Source organism: Vespula vulgaris, chromosome 8, assembly GCF_905475345.1.
Source record: "Vespula vulgaris chromosome 8, iyVesVulg1.1, whole genome shotgun sequence".
Classification (NCBI taxonomy): domain Eukaryota; kingdom Metazoa; phylum Arthropoda; class Insecta; order Hymenoptera; family Vespidae; genus Vespula; species Vespula vulgaris.
This window is the reverse complement of record NC_066593.1, coordinates 1,768,341-1,787,858: the sequence shown is the minus strand read 5'-3', so window position 1 is coordinate 1,787,858 and position 19,518 is coordinate 1,768,341. Positions and strand designations below refer to the sequence as shown.

Genomic DNA, 19,518 nt, shown 5'->3' with positions numbered 1-19,518 from the left:
ACGTATTGCGATTAAAAGTAGATCAATATTATGAGTCTGATCATTTATAATGGTTCACTAAGATCGCATAAACTAACATTTATGCAATTGCATCTTTTTCGAAGGAAATATAAACGGTGTCGTATGTTTCAGATTTAAATATATCACGATTATTTTGATCTTTGACATATGATCTTTCACGAAATAATTATACATACGTATATATTAGATACACGGTTTACCGTTTGAACGCTTTCCACGAGAACAGAGAAATCACTGAATAATAAAAAAATAAAAATAAAATAAAATAAAATAAAAAAAAAAAGAAAATGGTTTTGTAAACGCATCGTTTTATCGTCGACGATCGCAATCCTTTATTCACGCACGAAGTAGGCAGTGAGAACGATAAGGGGTAACGTTGAGACTGAAACGATGGGTGGGGGTGGGGAAGGGGGTGGGTGGTGGGTGGTGGGTGGTGAAAGAAGAGGGAGTGGGATAGAGGGGGAATTTTATGTCATCGATGTCAGAATACGAACGTTAGTTTATAACGTTGAAAAAGATTTCTAATATATCGGACGAGTTCATTTTTTTACACACACACACACACACACACCACAAATGCAGTCTAAATTCTTTTCCTCCATCTTTCTTTCTTACTACAACGAAAAAAAAAAAAAAAGAGAAAAGAAAAAATGTTCATATTTCTCGTCTTTAATAGACATATAATGGCATTCTATGTGCGTGACTGAAAGCATGCATAATTGCATAGAAGCAGCATTAAAATTCCATTGGCATAACTTTAATAATAATAGTAATAACAATTAAAAAAAAAAAGAAAAAAAAAGAAAAAAAAGATTCGTAAGTAAAACGTCGAATTAATTTTCTAATATGTAAAACACTTTTTTCTTTTTCCCTTGTTCCTTTCCTCCCTCTCTCTCTCTCTCCCTCTCTATAGATGTATATTTAATGGATTTTATACGGAGTGCTTATTAATAGTCATTGATGAAATAACGATTGTTCATAAAAGATAATATTAACGATCGGAAAATGATTGATTATCACTGAAAATGGTAACATTAAAATCTAAAAGATTTTTTTTTTTTCGATGGACCCATCGATGATGCAGCTGCTCTCGCTCACAGCTCCTTTTGGGATTTTGGAATCCCAGGAGAGTGCTGTTCAAATGGTCCCGTTCGAAGAATCGAATCGTGGCTTAAAACTTCGTCGATATGTGCAAATCGATTCAATTCGTATTTGCACAATTTGACATTCGAGTAAAATTCAACTTTGATTTATTCGATACGATATTGTTGTTTTTAATACATATATTCGTTAAGCACTCTTGGATATATCGAATATAACCACAAGGATTGAAACAATTTTTTTTTTTTAAAGAATTTCAAGCCACTCGACGTAGATACGATGAAACAGACGATAACAATATCGTTATTAATAATTATTTAAACACTGATGCGATGAAAAATTAGAACCGCACGATTGAACGTCCACGTAGAGAGAACAGAGAAAATATTTTTATTGATAATTGTCAAGCACTTTTGTTTAGAAATGAAAAACACACGATTTGAGATCGTCGTAGTCGCCGTGATGAATTACGTACGAGACACTCGAGAGGGATGATAAAAAATATTACCGATTACTATTGACAAATATCATTGATAATAGATAATAATCGATAATAACCATTGAGAAATTAGAAACACAAGACTTTTGGACCAGTCGTATCGAAAAAGAGGTAGATTTTTTGAGGAAACAAAGAAAAAAGAAAACAAAGAAAAACATCCAAAAAAAAAGAAAAGAAAAGATTCCACGAAGATAAAAAGAAAAGAAAAAGGGGGATGAGAGTGAAAGCGGAGGTGAAGATGGGGGTGAGTTGTTGGAGAGGAAAAGGAACGACGAAACTGATAAAGCTAACATAAGCGAAAATGGTTATGGACGATCACCTGGTGAGTCGTCGTACGTAGAGATCGTCGTAACCAGCGGAGTACCTTGCCCCGTGCTCTTTGCAGAAACGATTTCCCGGAGGAACCAGCACCGGCCTCGGGCATGGCATCCCGGGCCGAAATGACACCCGGCCGCTGCTTCCTACGCGGTCGAGCTCGAGGATACGAACTGAGGGTGGGAAAGTTCTGGCTCGAAGAGGAGAGGAATATATAAAAGAGAGAGGGTTGTCGAGTTTAAGGGATGATGGTGGGGATGAAAGCATGTCCCACTGCGCGTAACCACACCTATATGTACGTATATACGTATATATGGTATATACGTGGAATAAGAATAGGGTGGTAATATGTAGTAGAAGGAAAAGCAACTCCCCGTGCACAATTTCCCTTGTGATGTTCGATATGGGAGAGGAATGAGAGGGATGAAGAGGGTGGTAATGGGGTAGTGGTAGTAGTGATGGTGGTGTTGGTGGTGGTAGTAAAAGTAGTGGGGATTGCTCGTGGCTCTGCTGATCGCGCCGGCGATCCTGTGCTGGTACTGGTGGTGGATGGTAGAAGGGATAGGATGCAGAAGTAGCCGTCTGGGTCGATATCAAGCACTATGTTGGACTCGACGGAGCTCGACGAAACGGCTATATCGTTGTATATCTTAGGACTCGTTCCTATTTGATTTCCTTTTTCTTTTATTATTCATTAATTTAGAACGAAGAATAGAAAGATTCGAAAAGAGACTGAGATTGGAGTATAATATAGGTCGATTGAGATTTTTAGAGGATGGGTATCAGGGATCAGTCTGATTCGCATTTGGTATCTCCTTTGGCGCAGGACTGATCGTGCCAGTCGATCGGTCGAGCCAGAAAGGTGCAACAAGTGTCCGTCGGCCGTGAAATCTGGTACTCGAGATTGTGCGGAGGTAAATCGTAAAGATAGAGAGAGAGAGAGAGAGAGAGAGAGAGAGAGAGAGAGGAGGGGGAGCGTAGATGGTAGAAAGAGAAGTGGGGTTGAAAATGGGTTGGTAGTCGACTGGTAGGGTGGTCTTTCTCTCCTCCTGTATATCGTTCGAAGAATATACACTCCGGTAGCTCAGCTGATAGTGGTGTGCAGCTGGCGAGAGAAGAGAGCAGACGTGAACCAGGCCAGGACTACCCTGGCTAGGCCTAGGTCATAGCACGGTCGTATCGACCAGCTTCTACTATACACCGGGAAGTCACCACCACCACCACCACCACCACCACCACCATCACCACCACCACCACCACTAACACCACCACCACCACCATCACCACCACCACCACCAACCAGCACCACCAGCATTTCCACCACTACTCTCTTAACTCTTTCGTCATAGAGATGGCGTTGCGTTTAGCTTGAAAGTGGGGTGGAGTGAGGTGATAGGAGGGGAGTATTGTTACCAGGGTGGGGGACAAACGTGCGAGGGATAAGGACGGAGAGAAAGAGGGAGAGACAAACTGGCTCCGGCATCGACCGAGTTCACCAGTGTGCTCACTCGACTCTCTCCACGTATATACGATCTACGTGTACTGTTGTATTCCCTACTTCCTGCTCCGACGACCTTGAACCTGAACCACAGCCTCCCCAGTTTATGCTCCGCCTATTGACCTTTCCCTCGAAACGTCCCAAGAAAATCGATAAACCGTTTGATACTTTCGCCGGTCTCTTCTCTCACGGAATGTCTCATCATCTTTTTCCGATTATATTTTTTCCTTCCTATTTCCTATTTCCTATCTTATTTCCTATTTATAAACGTTCATCGTGAAACGTACTAATCGTGTTAATTTTATTATTGGTAAATAGAGAAAGAGAGAGAGATAGAGATAGTAATATATAATATTGCTTGATGAATCGCAACTATTATATATGCATATATATATATATATATATATATATGTATATATAAATATACGTATGTATGTATGTATCTATGATAAGTAATCTCGATTTGAAGGTATTTATATTGACATCAGTAGGAATCAATTAGAATCCAATTAGACCAGTTAAGCTTACGTCACGTTTGATTTCTAAATATGCAAGTATACACGGGATATACATGCATATATATGTGATATCACTCAAGTCAATCTATAAATATAAATTTAGATGATCACGAAATTGATTCAACGCAACCGAAAAAGGAATTAATCGTCCAACAGACGTTACGTCTATCTATTAACAATAGGATTAATTTCGGTTGAACGAATTGAAAAGTATTTGAGAGATTTTGTTGTCGATAAACAAGTCGGAAACAATAGGATCAAATCAACGGGAAGATCGAATCGTTAATCCGATTTCATTTTCGTATATGATGTATATGAACTATCTTTCGGGTTTAGAAAAACAATTAACTCGTAATTATTTCTTGTAATGATAATATTTTTATTTCTTTTCTCCTCCTTTTTTCTCCTTCTTTCTTTTTTGGTATTTCTTTTCTTTTACTTTTTCTTTTAGTCTCATGAGAGAACCATTCGGACTTCAACGACTCTCTTAACGCAATAAAACTCTTGACCCGAGACCAATGAGGTGAAAGAAAAAAAAAAGAAAAGAAAAAAGGGGAAAAAGAAAAGAAAAGAAAAGAAGAAAAAATAACATCTTCCGACGATCAGACTATTCATTTGCTAAATAAGATTTTCTATTTTTTGATAAGTAAGTAATCATCGAATCTAAATATATAACAAGTAGTTTCTCTCTTTTTCTCTACTATATATGCTTGGTAAGCCAAAAATTTTCGGATGATTTTTTTAAATATCAACATACACTTTATCGAGACTTTTTGTTTTTTAAACCTGGTATAGACATTTTATTATATTTGTACGATTTGGGGGAAAAAATAAATAAATAAATAAATAAATAAATAAATAAAAACATAAAAAAGAAAGAAAAATTAGTTTACAAAGTTTCGGAAAAGAGCAATCAATTTTTGATATCGTTTAAGTACGTCTAAAATCCGCCCACCTCCCTGTAACTAAGAAAACATAAATTTCTAAAAGGTAGGCGTTTACCTTCTTCTTTTTTCCCTTTCTATGTTAGAAACTAAATAAAACGAGAAGCTTTAGGAATGGGGAGAAATTAAAGGGATGCTTCGTGCCATAGACATGAAAGATAGATAAATAGATAGATAGATGGTCGGGGTGGTGGTAGGTTGAGAGATGAGAAACGATCGATAGGAGAATAGAATCTTGCCTTTTAACGATAATAAGATGACCTTTCGATAATACAAAGAAGAAGAAGAAAAAAGAAAAAAATCTATAATAGATAAAATCTAATATATATTTAAAGAACACAGAGAACATCCTCCCTTCACATAGGTCAACGCATAAATTTTTTTTATAATATATATATATTTTTTTTATCACGTAATCGTCTAATAATAATATCGTTAAAAAATAATTATATATATATATAATTAATGATAATTACCCTCAAATTTGTAAATATTGACATAGGTTTTAGCAATGGTAGCTTCTGGCAAGCACACGGACAACAACATATTCCCATTTAAAGATATCCTTTTCTTCTTTATTTTATTTTTCTTCTAACTTTTAAATCAAGCACTATCATTACTATTATACTACTAGAAGTTTTGCTCGTTCCTTGTTCACAAGCGATCTAGCTTTATGACACTGCACCAACGATTGGCACCGTTCATTTAATCGAATTTACGGCTTCCCACCTTGCGTAAGTATCTCTCTCCTCCTATACGATACGTTCAAGTACAAGTGCGAGGTAGAGCCTCTTAAGATTTTAAACATCATCATCATCATCATCATCATCATCATCATCATTATCATTATCATACTGCTATTTAACATAGTCTAACTGTTTATCCTTATTTTTCTTTCAATCGTGTTTAGAGCAGTCTCAAAAATATTATTTATTTTGTTTATTAATCTATCAAACGTTTCAATATTTCATCGTGGCAAAATTAAGATTATTTCTTCCTTTTTCTTTCTTTTTTTTTTCAATTCGAATTTCTTCGTTTGATTTATTAATCTTTTTTTGTTCTTCTTTTCTCTCTCTTTCTCTTTTTCTCTGTTCTTTCTTTTTTTTTAAAGATTCGAAAATTTCGTAAATTTTGTATTATTCTTTCAAAGAGAAAATCGTAATACTTTTACAAGTTCGATGAACTCCTATCGGACAACATCATACCAATTGCTACTACTAGTTCCAGCAGGCGCGAAAGGCACTTATGAATATCGATCCTTGTGAATGGAATTGTGCCAAGAACTAGGGAAGTCGGAAAAAGATTTACGAGAAAGTTTCGTGACGAGATGGACTTCGATTTTTCTGGGGATGGAAGAGAAGGGGAGGAAGAGGAGGAGGAGGAGGAAGAGGAAGGAACCAAGAGAAATATGGAATAACGATGAATGATTACGATTATGATGATAGCATTCAAAAAAAGAAAAAAAAAGAAAGAAAGAAAGAAAGAAAACTTCGATCGACTCGATAAATGTGGATATGAAATAGATATGTTTTTTCACTATGATTTCTAAAAGATAAAAGCAACGTTAATAAATCAAACCCGATCAATCTATCACTCGTACATTTGTCAATTTTAATAAATAAAATAAAAATGTTAACAATAACAAAAAATAAAATAGAGATTTACGAGTCGACTAGATATTTGTAGAATAATATAAATTGAAAAATTATTATTACTATATATTCGTAGTATTCTAAAATATTCGAAGCTTGTTGTTATTCTAATAACAAAGAAAAAAATAAATAATATAAATAAATTTCTAACATATAACGATAGATGTATAATAAAATGTTGATATCAATTAATAATCATTTAACTTAATAATTTTATCATGTGAATCTAAAGCTATACATACATATATCATATATATATATATGAATAAATAAAATAAAAGAGAGAGAGAGAGAGAGAGAAGAAAAAAAGAAAGAAAAAAAAAGAATATTATAAATTAAAACAAGAAAGAGAGAAAACCACGTTAAATATCAAATCGACCCTATTAAATATTTTTTTTATGATAACTAAATATATCATTTTTTTTATTATTTCAAATTAGAGATCGACACATAACAAGCAAGCAAGCAAGCAAGCAAGCAAGTAAGCAAGCAAGCAAGCAAGCAAGCAAGCAACCAGCCAACCAACCAACCAACCAAACAACCTAGCAAGCAACCAAGCAAGCAAGCAATTTAATCGTATTGTTTACCCTATTAATAGAAGGACTCTGAGGATAATCCGTCGTCGTTCTATGACACGCGACGAAAATCATTTGCGCGCTCTGACATGAATTCGAAAAGCGGGACGACCTCGAGTGGACTGATTGGCCTGATTGTCGATGGCCGTAGGTCAATAACCATTTAACATCGAACGCTCGAAGCTCCGAGGATTGCACGACGACACCTATAGATATAGATGGAGAGAGAGAGAGAGAGAGAAAGAGAGAGAGAGAGAGAAAGAGAGAGAGAGAGAGAGAAGTGACACGTTTGACGTTTCAAACGAAAGTCTCTTGGAATATCATTAAACTCGTCGATGGATGATCATGCTTTGAAATATTTCCTCTATCTCTCTCTCTCTCTCTCTTTTTTTCTTTCTCTTATTCAAAGTAAATCGTTCGATTCTCGTGTTTCGATCGAGCAAAAACGATCGATGGATCGATCTCTCTTATTGCTCTCTCTTTCTTCCTTGATATGGTTATTGAATGATTGTTATTAAATCCTTCAGAGAATGATGCATCTAGTTGATGATGAAAAAGCATTGAAGAAACATCTTTGAGAATGAGATTAATATTGATACGATATATGTTCCGCATAGTTTTGTTATCCATTTTTCTTTCTTTTCTTTTCTTTTTTTAAAGATGTTCACTGCGAAAAAATTTGTATGATTCAAAAGACATTGCAGAGTTTTTGGTAAATTTAATTAAAATGTATAGATTAAGATGTTCATGTATAATCTTGCTTTATATATGTATATATATATATTTTTCTTTTTTCTTTCTTCTTTTTTTAGAAGTACTACTCGTTTGTGTAAAAATTTGCTTGAATGAATATATTTTTTTCTCGATCGAGTACAAATGATTTTTTTTTTTTTTAAATATTCAACGGAGAAATTTGTTGAACGTAAAAAATGGCTTGTCGATCGATTATTTGTCGAGTAATTAAAGAGACATGACAACAAGTTGTTGACAATGAAATTAATATGAATATAATTTCGTTATCTTTCTTGTCAAATATTTAATAAGAAAAAAATTTCTTCCTTCTTTTTTTTTCTATTCTTTCGAAAAAGATATCTTCAACAGATCGATTTATTTTCCAACTTAAAGGATGACTCTTCTATTTCGATCGAACGAGAATGTTCGATGTCTCTTGGTGACTTATTGAATGATTATTATTCAATCGAATGGGATTCTGAATCTTCGAGATGCATTTGAATGACGAAAGCATTGCAACCTTGTTGACAATAAGATTAGAACGTGTATGATATAATGTATTTCTGCACAGGCGAAGAAATTTTTCTTATAAAAATTAAAAGTATATCATTCGATCAATTATTTGCAATAATATAGTTGTCTCATTATCAATAATTATGAGATTAATACGATTATAATATGTTCTGGGAAATATTTCTTTTAATTTCCATTTTTGTTTCTCGAATATCGAGTATAAACAAATTTATTATAAAAATGAAAAAAAAAAAAAAAAGATATTATTCGATCGATTATATTCAATAATGTTATTGTATAATAATCGTCAATAGTGAAATTAATAAAGATTATATATCCTTCTTCGTAAATTCGTTGCTTTTATATCAAACGTGAAATACAAAGAAAATGAATTACAAAAGTGAAAGAAATATTATTCGATCGATTAATTTCAATAATTTGATGGTCTCATAATTGAATATTACGAAATTTAATATTGTTATGTACTCTTCATAATTTTCTTTTTTATATATATCAAATATTGATATTATCAAATATTGAATATGAACAGATTTGTTATAAAAACGAACGAAAATATCATTCGATCGATTATGTTTAATCGTTCATGCGTTTCTAATTGAAATTTTTTTACGGATGAAAGAATTCGTCTTCTTCTTCGTCGTTGTCGTCACTAAAAAATTTTGTCGAGGCCTCGTAAAATTCTCATCAAACTAAAAATAACTATAGTTGTAGGTGCTATATCGTTTATATTATGTATCTACGTATGTACGTATATACGTATCTATATATATATATATATATACATACATACATACACGTATTTATGTATGTACATATCTATCTATTATATATACATGCGTGGTGTATGTATGTATCTATATATACATATGTATATAAAGATAGAGTGTCGGTTTCAGTCTGCTCGGCACAGTTTAATCGTTGAAAGAGACACGAAACCTAATAATCTTGTAGTAGTAGCACGTAACACAGTCGATTTGATAACAAGCACCCGTTATATCTTTTACATACGTTGATCCAACCAACGAACACGAAAACCGTAGCAAACGAGAAGCGTCTGAACATACCTATTAAGTCATTCTTCTGCACGCCGCGAATTGATCCATGCTTGGGATCACTTATGTGAATCATTTGTGAACGATTTCGAACGCTATATACTTACTTCTATTTTTATCATTATTCGTTTTGGAAAAATAATTACAATTTCTATTTATATTACCTTATTATTTCAATACAAAGATATTTTTGTATCGATAGATCGATTTCGTCGATCGATGATTGTTAGAAAATTCTTTTTTATCCAAAATCTTGACTATCTCTAAATTTAAATATCTCTACATTTCTATTCATATGATTTTCTTTCCTTTTCTTTTCTTTCTTATTTATTTATTTATTTATTTCTGTTTTTTCTTTTTTTTTTTTTTGTTAGAGATTTTAATTCTTGATTATATTATAAAAACTTTTATCACAAAGTTAAAATCAATTTCATATACATATGTATGTACATACATACATACATATATATATATATATGTTATATCTTGATATATAATTTAATTTTTGTTACATACATTTTGTCGATAATTTTTTTTCTTCTTGCTTGGTTAATTGTCGTCATTAAAAAAAAAAAATTGTTATCAAATCTCGTATTAATTTTGGAATATGTAACATAAGAAATGTAATCTTACCGATGGTCTTTTTCCAAAGCCCAAGAAGGAGAGTTTCCTTCTAGAACCTTCCGGATGCTCCATTCTTCACCGGTCGCGATAATTGGCCCAGTTCAGATTAGGGACTCGACTTTTTCCTGGGTGCCCGGCCGATCCTAAGTCGGGACGGCGATGTCCACATGTGGAGGAGTCGCTGTGATGGCAGCTCCGTTCTGCTGGCTGCTACGACAGATGTTTTATGTTAATTATGTTAATTAACCAACCGATCGAATAATGCGTTTTATATGTATACATATACACTCATATATATTTATATACGTGTGCGTATACACATATGTGCGTGGCGTACGTATATATGTATACATGATGCTTGAACGTGTATCTACGAATTAACAATCTCACAAACATTTCCAAATATCAAATTTAAAATCGAGTATATTTGTACTCGATTAAAAAGTTATTTCCCCTTATAGAGAGAGAAAAAAAAAACAGATATATTCAGCTACCAAAGCTTATCAATAAATCAATGTGAAAAATTTTGTCACGGGAGAGATAATTTCAGTTTTAATAATTTATTTTTTATTTTTTATAATTTTTTTTTTTTTAATACTCTTTTTTTTCTTCTTCGAAAAGTCATTTACCCGATAGGGTAAAATTCCACGAAGAGGGAACACGCATACGCCGACGTAACTTTTAATAAATCATGATCCAAATTTTTTTTCCGCAGAGATAGAGATAGAGAATGTTTTAATTAATTATCAAATTTATTTGTTTCTTTTTCTTTTTTTTTTTTTTTTTTTTATTTTTTCTCTGTTTGCTTTCCTCGTGATGTCATTCGTCTAATAGATGAAATTTTGTGGTTTTATAGTTTTAGGATTTCATTTTTAATTGTTTTTCTTTTTTTTTCCCCTTTAAGTTTTAAACGATTTGAAAAATGTCGACAGTTTAATAGATACTAGTATTTCGGTGAAAAATGATTTTCTCCGACGGAATTATAAGATGATCGCTTGGATGTTTAAACGGAAGATAACATTGATGAAAAATAGAGAAATACGAAGAAATAGATCGTTTCGAACGAACATCTTGTTTCTAAGAAGTATCCGCGTCATGTGAGAACGATCTTAGAACAAAGACGATGAATAAGTTTCTATTTCCATCGATCATCGTTTAGATAATATTGATTATTTTTAAATCATCTTTACTAGTTAGGATAAAAACGAAACAGAAAAAAGGAACACTTTGCTACGGATTTATATAAAAATATCCAATCGTTTAAAATTATTTTTTTTTTTTACAAGAAAATTATTCTGTTTTAAATTGTTTCTAATAAAATAAAAAAAAAATAATAAAAATAAAAATAAAAAAATCTACAAGGAAGATTTTATCGATAGAGATGATTGAATGCATTTAAATGCATTCAAATCCGAAGCAGGCATTAATATAATATTAACAATATATATATATGTATGTATGTATTGTCATCACGGTCAATAACGCTCGTCACAAGGCCCTCTCATCGATCGTTTTAATTTATTATTCGCCGACAATAAGCCGATCAAGAAACCCAACGACCTCAACGATAAATCTAATGTCTCTTTTACATTCGAGAAGAGAAAAACTCGGTATGTAATTTCTGTCGTTTTTATTTTATTGTTTCTTCCATGAAACGATTTTTCAATCGATAAAAGATTAATCGAATTTGTCGAGATTCAAATACTTGGAATTTTACCGCCTAACGTCGGCCATGAAATACCGCGAGATTTAAATTTATACCTATGTCGGCATATTCGATATATAAAAAGAACAATGCATTTAATTTTTATTAAACGACGAAATATTTTTTTTTCATCCTGTTCAAACATTCTATTTTCTCCATAGACAATTTTATTTTTTGCTTCTAATTAAAGAAAAAAAAAAAAGTAGTATTAAGATCAGACAAAATCCCGTGAAATTTTTATTCGTCGTCGAATTGTTCAAAGTAGAAAGAATAATATATTTATTATTAGTGCTCGTAGTAATGAAACATATCTTCGCAATTTGAAAATAACATTTTCGATTTCAATTATTTATGTACTATATCTTTTCTAATTTAAAGAAGAGAAAGAAGAATAAAATGAAAGAAATTCTCAGTATGACCGATGTTAAAGTTCTCGTAACCAATATTATAGTATCTTAGATTGCACGCTGGGATTTCATTGAGAATACCTTAATTCAAACATTTTATCCGACTTGTACCTATTACGTATAGCAAGCATATATATCCGTCTACGATCTTTACATAAAACCTCATCTTCTTCGATTCTTCGATACGAAACATTTCTCGATTAAGAAATATAACGTAGAAATAATGGAAAAACGATTTATCAAAGAGATCTCTCGTGGATCCTTTACGAAGAACTTTTACCACCTACCTTTTACTCCATTTCTTTTTCTCAGGATGGTTATTGTTTCTGTCTACGTGCCATTAACACTAAACGAAAACTGAGTGATACAACAACCAACAATAACAACAACAATAACAACAACAACAATAAAAACAATAATATCTATTACACTCTAACTCTAACCTATTCGTCAGGATAAAGATTTACGAGTTTCGTAAATCGAATAAAATCGAGAAAGAGAGATAAATGGATGGATGGATGGATGGATGGATGGATAGAAAGAATCGAGAAAATAGCTTCGCAACTTTAACACTAATACTTTTACAACACAATCATAATAATAATCTCACATATCCGATTGAACGATATTAATCACCGTAAATAACGCACATACACAGTTTACACTAATAACTATTTCGAAATTGATATTTCAAATATTATAATATATATAACATGGCATAATAACTACTACCTTTTCACAATCCACATGAAACAAGCATTCTTCTTGCACAAAATTTTGAAGAAAAATAAAAAAGGGGAGAGGGAGGGAAGAGGGGAGAGAGAGAGAGAGAGAGAGAGAGAGAGAAATAGAGAAAGAGAAAAAGAGAGAGAAAGAGAAAGTGAGAAAGAAATAGACAAATAGATAAATTGAAGATAAAGAAAAAGAGAAAGAGAAAGAAAGAATATATATATATATGCATATATATACACACACACATATATATAATATAAAGATAGAAAAATTGGAGAACGGCAGAACACACCTTGATGAAATAAGCCCCGGGCACTTCTTAACATACCAATATATAGGGCGTTCGAAAGGCAACAGTAGATACTGTCTTCTAAGAAACAATACCATATTAAAGGTATACCTCACACAGTGAGTCCTTGTCAAAAGAATACAATTGTTAATAGGTATACGAAGACGATATTATTGTTGTTAGATCCTTACGTTTCTGCATCTAACTATTCGATGTGTATGCTACTTAAAGTAGTATACTACATTACTACCACTACCACTGTTACCACTGTTACCACTACCACTACCAATACTGTCACTACTACTGTTACTAACTACTACATCCGTACTGATGTCTAGCAAACAGTTGGTTCGTTACCGCCATTGCTATGCAGTAAACAGACATCTCCAAGCTATCACCACCACCACCATCATCATCATCATCATCATCATCATCATCATCATGATTATCATCATCATAATCATCATCATCATCGTCATAACGAAAAGATCTGTTCCTACTGCTATAAGAACCAGCCGGCGCCGGTTTTCCTTGTCTCTTTAAAAAAGCAACTTTGTTCCCTTTGTGAATCCACCAGCTGTCACGAGTTGTTACGTCTTCTTCTTTTTCTTTCTCTTGTGTATGTATGTATGTATGTATATGTACCTGTATGACTGTTATCATCGTCATTATTATCATATATCTCCTATTGGTTTCTCTTCTTCTTATCTATTTTTATTCTCTTTCAAAATTGCTTAGGTTATAGCTAAAAACATATGTTTAAAAGAAGAAGAAGAAGGAGAAGAAGAAAAAAGAAAAGAGAGAATGAAGAAGAAGAAAACAAAAAAGAACACAGGAACATAAAACACACACACACACACACACGAATGGCTAACTATTTTCAAACTTGTTTCTACTCAATTATACCTGTTAAAAATCTCTGGAAAGGATCTGTTTTTCTTCTTGAAATTCTTATCGTATGTATGTACGTATATACGTACGTACGTGTGTGTTTGTATTTGTGTACATGTATGTAAGTCGAACGATAAGTATTCTATTACCACCACTACACTACTACATTACTATTACTATTATTGCTATTGCTACTACACCAGTACTATTCTAAGAGTCACTTCGAGCAATCCAACGAGTCTTAACTGTTTGTCAACAGCCATTAGAACAATGATTTATACGATAACTCTATACACATAGGACACAAGTCTGTTCCTATTTTCCCTCTTCTTTCCTCTCTCTATCCCCCATCTCCCACATTCATTCCCCTTTTCCCTCATACACTTTATATCCTTTGTCTTGTCGAACCGTAACCGTAAACGATAATACTCTGGAGAAACGTAAAACATGCTAGACTTTTGATAACGTATTGCTAGATCGTTCTTTTCTCAAGATGATAATCGATACGAAAGTCGAACAACGAAACCTATGATAAATGCGTTATGATAAATACGTACGAACAAAATTGGTTTAATTGAAAAATTAATAAACAAATAAAGAATGACCATGTAAATTTGTAAACTTGCGAAAATTGATTTTGACGAAAAATAATTATCTTCGAAATCGTCGAATGATAATTTTCCTTTGGTAGATCTTTTTCTTTTTCTTTTTTGGATTAAATAATTTTGTTACCCGAGTTACCGAGCTAAAAAATAAACAATAAAAAAGAAAAAGAGAGAAGTGTGTGTATGTGTGAAAGAGAGTGAGCAAGTGAGGACATTAAAAATATAAGCGTTGCCTGGAGCTAAGAACATTACATACACCGATATATACCTACTACATATTATACGAACGACTTGTGCAAAATAACTCAAAGGACGTCTGATTTATGAAAGCAGGTCGAAAACCTCGAAGAACGTGGTCCTCACGCTTGCATAACCTTGTTCCAGAAAAGAGACAGGAGAAACCAAGGAACACGCGTGCTCCTTTCTCTCAACTCGCGTCGTCGAATCATTTGTTTCATCGATTTGCCACGAAGAAATTCTCGGAAGATCCTGTTTTAACGCGAACGAAAAAGTTTTAATGTCCAATGTACATATGGTGTGTATTTATCTACATATTTTCTATATACGTATGTCACGATATAGATTTATTTTTAGAAGGGGAAGAAAAAAAAAAGAAAAGAAAAGAATATTCGTCGAATTAAGAGCGTGGTTCCTGATTCGTATAATCATAGTGTTTTTTTTTTCTTTTTTTCTTTCTTTCTTTTTCTTTTTTTTTTTTTGTCAAGTACAATCATCAATCATTTTAAAATGATAATTATAGACTATGAAGAAATATTTTGCGCCGATTCATACTTGTTTTGGCAAGCTTCTATATGGCGTCTCTTTTAATATCGTTATAATTATAATTAATATAGCCGCACCTTTTTATGAATGTGAGTGTGTGTGTGTAAAAAGTTAAAATAGAAATTAAAAAATGCACTGCAATACTCTAACTTTTCGAACGGGTTTGATAAAACATTCAGAACGTGATACGTAATATATGACGACTCAATGTTAATCATTATAACAATTGAAAAAAAAAAAATTGTATAACGAAGAAACTTTTGACTCAATCGTCTACGTATTAAAATATCACGATCTTTTATAATATTATTATAATAGATATGACCATATTTTGTATGAGAATCTTACAAAAGAAAACAAATAAATAAAAATAAAAAAATAAAAAAAAAATAAAAAAAGAATGCAGAAGTATCTCCACTGGAAAAAACATCCGATGATAAATATTCCGATTATAAATATAATCGTTATATATGTATAATTATTAATCATGAAAAAAAAAAAATAAAAATTAAATAACGAAGTAACTTTGAATAGTTCTGTACAACTATTCAGATATATCACACGTGTATCTTACAATATTATTACAATTAATATATAGTTGAATCTCTTCATGACCGTCACATAAAAAAAAAGAAAGAAAATAAGAATAGAGGAGAAAAAAGAAAAAGAAAAAGAAAAACAAACTAGTGCAGAAATTAGCCCTAGTTTCAACTGCTTATGATAATACAATACCATAGTATACAATAGAGAACAACACGTAATACGTAAGTGTTCACAGAACAAGCTTCGTACAATGAAGTTTTGAAATTGTAATCAAGCGAGTAATTAAAGCGTTTAAAGAGGCAACGCCGACGAATGAACAAACAAACAATTTTGTGGTGTTACGCAAAAGAAACTTTGAAATGAATCGAAGTCACGAGCCAAAGTAAAAGGACGTGTAAATAATAAGGAAAAAAGTTGCGTAATAAATTGTACCCCTTCTTCTTCTTCTTCTTCTTCATTGTCGTCGTCATCGTCGTCGTCATCGTCATCGTCATCGTCGTTGTCGTTTTCGTAGTAGTCGTAGTAGCAACCGTAGTAGTGTAGTAGTTAGTCATCGAACTTTGTGTGTTCATCATTGTTGATATTGCAAAAGAAAAAAAAAAAAAGGAAAAGATAAAAAAAATAATAAACGCGGCGAAGATCCGCCGATTATAATTATTTTCTATATCGTGGCAATTCGACACGTCGAGTTTAATTGGCGCAATTAACGCAGCCAAGACCGATTATCGGCGTCTTTAAAGTCTGATCTACGTGAGAAAAGGTTAGCTTTGTGTTTTTTTTTCAACCCTTTCATTTCATCCTAAAGTAACTATTAGTCAGAGAAACTTGTGTATAAGGCAGAAGTGATTGATTGATAAATGGATATATTTCTTTTTCTTTTGTTATTTAGAAAATTACTTATCGGTTTGAATTTTACGAATCTAATTTCTGTATGTGAAATTGCGTTCTTCTAATATTTGTTATATATCGTAATGTATATCTATATTCAATATATTATAAATAATTTTTTTTATAAATAATTTATATATATATATATATATATATATATAAATTTGTATGAGAATGAAGAATTTAATCTATAAAATATTCCTTAATATTTTACAAAATTATTATTAACAAATTATCGATAGATCGAAGAATTTCAGAATCTCAATGTGTGTGTGTGTGTGTGTGTTTATATATAATTTGATTTATACGATATCTAAGCGTATTCGATCAAGGTTTGCTAATCTAACAATAAACTTTATCTCAATGAGAACAGACGTGAGATATGATTAGTTTTGATAGCACAATTTTTTTTTATCCCTTTTTTTTCTATTTCTCTCTCTCTCTCTCTCTCTCTCTCTCTCTCTCTTTCCTTTTTTGCTTTTCTATTTCTTTTTTTCATTTTTTCTAACTAACGAACGAAGGACGATAAAAAAAGTTTCACATTTCCATATCACCAGTTCCTTTCTTTTCATCGTTTTCAACATAACATAAGTACTTGTTGAACATAAAGTACTATATATATATATATATATATATATATATATATATATATATATATATACACACGTAAGTATTTGCCTTCTCCTTTTTCTTTTTTTCTTACGTAGCAATTTACAAGTAGATACATATGTACGTATGCTTGAACAATAAATACCAATGTGCCGATTATAACGAAGTTTCTCACGTAACAACCTTTTCGCGCGTTTCACACGAACATGAGCAAGTACAATGACACGACAGGAGTCTATACACGTTATATAGCCTACCTATATATATATATATATATAATATATATAATATATATCAACTATATAATGTGTGTATGTATGTGTGTGCATTATACCGTGGGTCACGGCTAATCGCTAGCGAACGCGATGGCGTCAGTCATTGAACAATACTGTGTTAAAGTCGACAATGCTAAGGCTACTATCGATCTTTTCTTTCATCGAATAAACTAACCGTCTCACCTGTCCTCATACTCCAAGTATCCTATTTAAATACGGAACTTTTTTTTTCCTTACGTTCTTTATTTTCTTTTTCCTTTTTTTTCTTTTTTTTTTTTTTTTATATATTTTTCATTCCTCATACATCATTTATTCATTATCGATATCACTTGTTCGAGAAGTAATTTTCACAAGAAAATTATTCGTTCCAATAACTCGACATGATATACAATATTAATTGTGTAAAGTGTTTTCATGGAAAATTCTACGTCTATTAATCTTTTAATTAATTAATTAACGATTTAATTAATTTATAAAAGTACCGATCGTTATTATTTGGAATATTTGTATTGTATAGTTCATTGCATTCTTTACAGGTCATACGATCTTCATATGCATATATATATATATATATATATATATATATATATATATATAATCGTCATTCTTAACAGAATTGTAATGTTTATTATCATATTCATATAATTATCGTCAGAGTTGTGTAATTCGACGTGGAATAATTTTGTCGTCGAGTCTCGCTCGTCACGGAGAAAAATTCTTGAGTTGATTGACGCCCGACAGAGAGAGAGAGAGAGAGAGAGAGAAAAAAGAAAGAAAAAGAAAAAAAAAATAACAGAAAAGAAAAAAGTGGAATTACTGAAATACAAAAGAATACTTAAAAAAAAAAAAAAAGAAAAGAAAAAAAAAACAGAAAAAAAAGAAGAAAAAAGAATCATAAAATAAAAATGGCAATAATAAAAATGTTAAAAAGTTTTTTAAAGAGCGCGATAATAAAGTTAAGAAAAAAAAAGAAAAAAAGTAGAAAGTAAAATTTCCATAATAAAGTCACCTCATTAAATATTATAATTTGATGTAACATTGTGATTCTTTATTAAGAAATATTTATTCTTTATTGCGAGGCAAGTGAACCAATAAACTTTCCATTCTATGGCACCATGAGAGAATCGTCTGCGTTCCACGCGAATTCACGCGTATGGAATACGAAAAAAGCTTTTGCTTTCCTAGTCGCCACGTTTGTTTGACGGGAAACGTGTACGTCTCTCTTCTCGTCGCTACGTAAATACAATAGGTATGTGTCTCCTTGTTTTTATTGGAATCCAATCGGTGCACATAATTTTTAAATTCAACGTCGGATACATACATGTTTCGACATCGTCGAGAAGTCAAGGATTGAAAGCGTGAATTTGAAGGCTTCGCTAAGAACGATAGCTATAAAAAGATTTATCCGCTTTTTCTTTTCTTTTTTTTTTTTTTTATTTACTAGAAAGTTCAAGACAAACAAGATAAAAATAATAATGATAATAAATAAATAATAATCAGCTTGATCAAGGAAGTATATTATATACTTTCAAATAATCGAGCTGAAGTACGTGACAAAAAAATAGTTGTAATAGTAGTAGTAGTAGTAGTAGTAGTAGTAGTAGTAGTAGTAATAATAATAATAATAATAATAATAGATTTCTAATTAATATAATTAATACATTAATTTTTCAAATCTCCTAAAATTTATAATGAATATATCAATTTAACAATAATATTCTAGCTA

General features: G+C 31.8%; 1 protein-coding gene across 9 annotated transcripts in view; it reads right to left on the bottom strand.

Annotated features, from left to right (window-relative positions):
- LOC127065458 (anion exchange protein 2) overlaps window positions 1-19,518 on the bottom strand; it is a 41,813-nt gene that overhangs the window by 12,896 nt on the left and 9,399 nt on the right. For 2 of the 9 annotated variants that reach the window (XM_050997814.1, XM_050997812.1), the window contains exon 2: window positions 10,075-10,272. In XM_050997814.1, the coding sequence (XP_050853771.1) occupies window positions 10,075-10,137 (63 nt within the window). In that variant the 5' untranslated portion in view covers window positions 10,138-10,272. Of the gene's footprint in view, window positions 1-1,940; window positions 2,127-7,135; window positions 7,330-10,074; window positions 10,276-12,909; window positions 13,060-19,518 lie in introns of those variants that run through there. The other 7 variants (XM_050997810.1, XM_050997811.1, XM_050997818.1 and 4 more) reach the window with 6 other exon arrangements.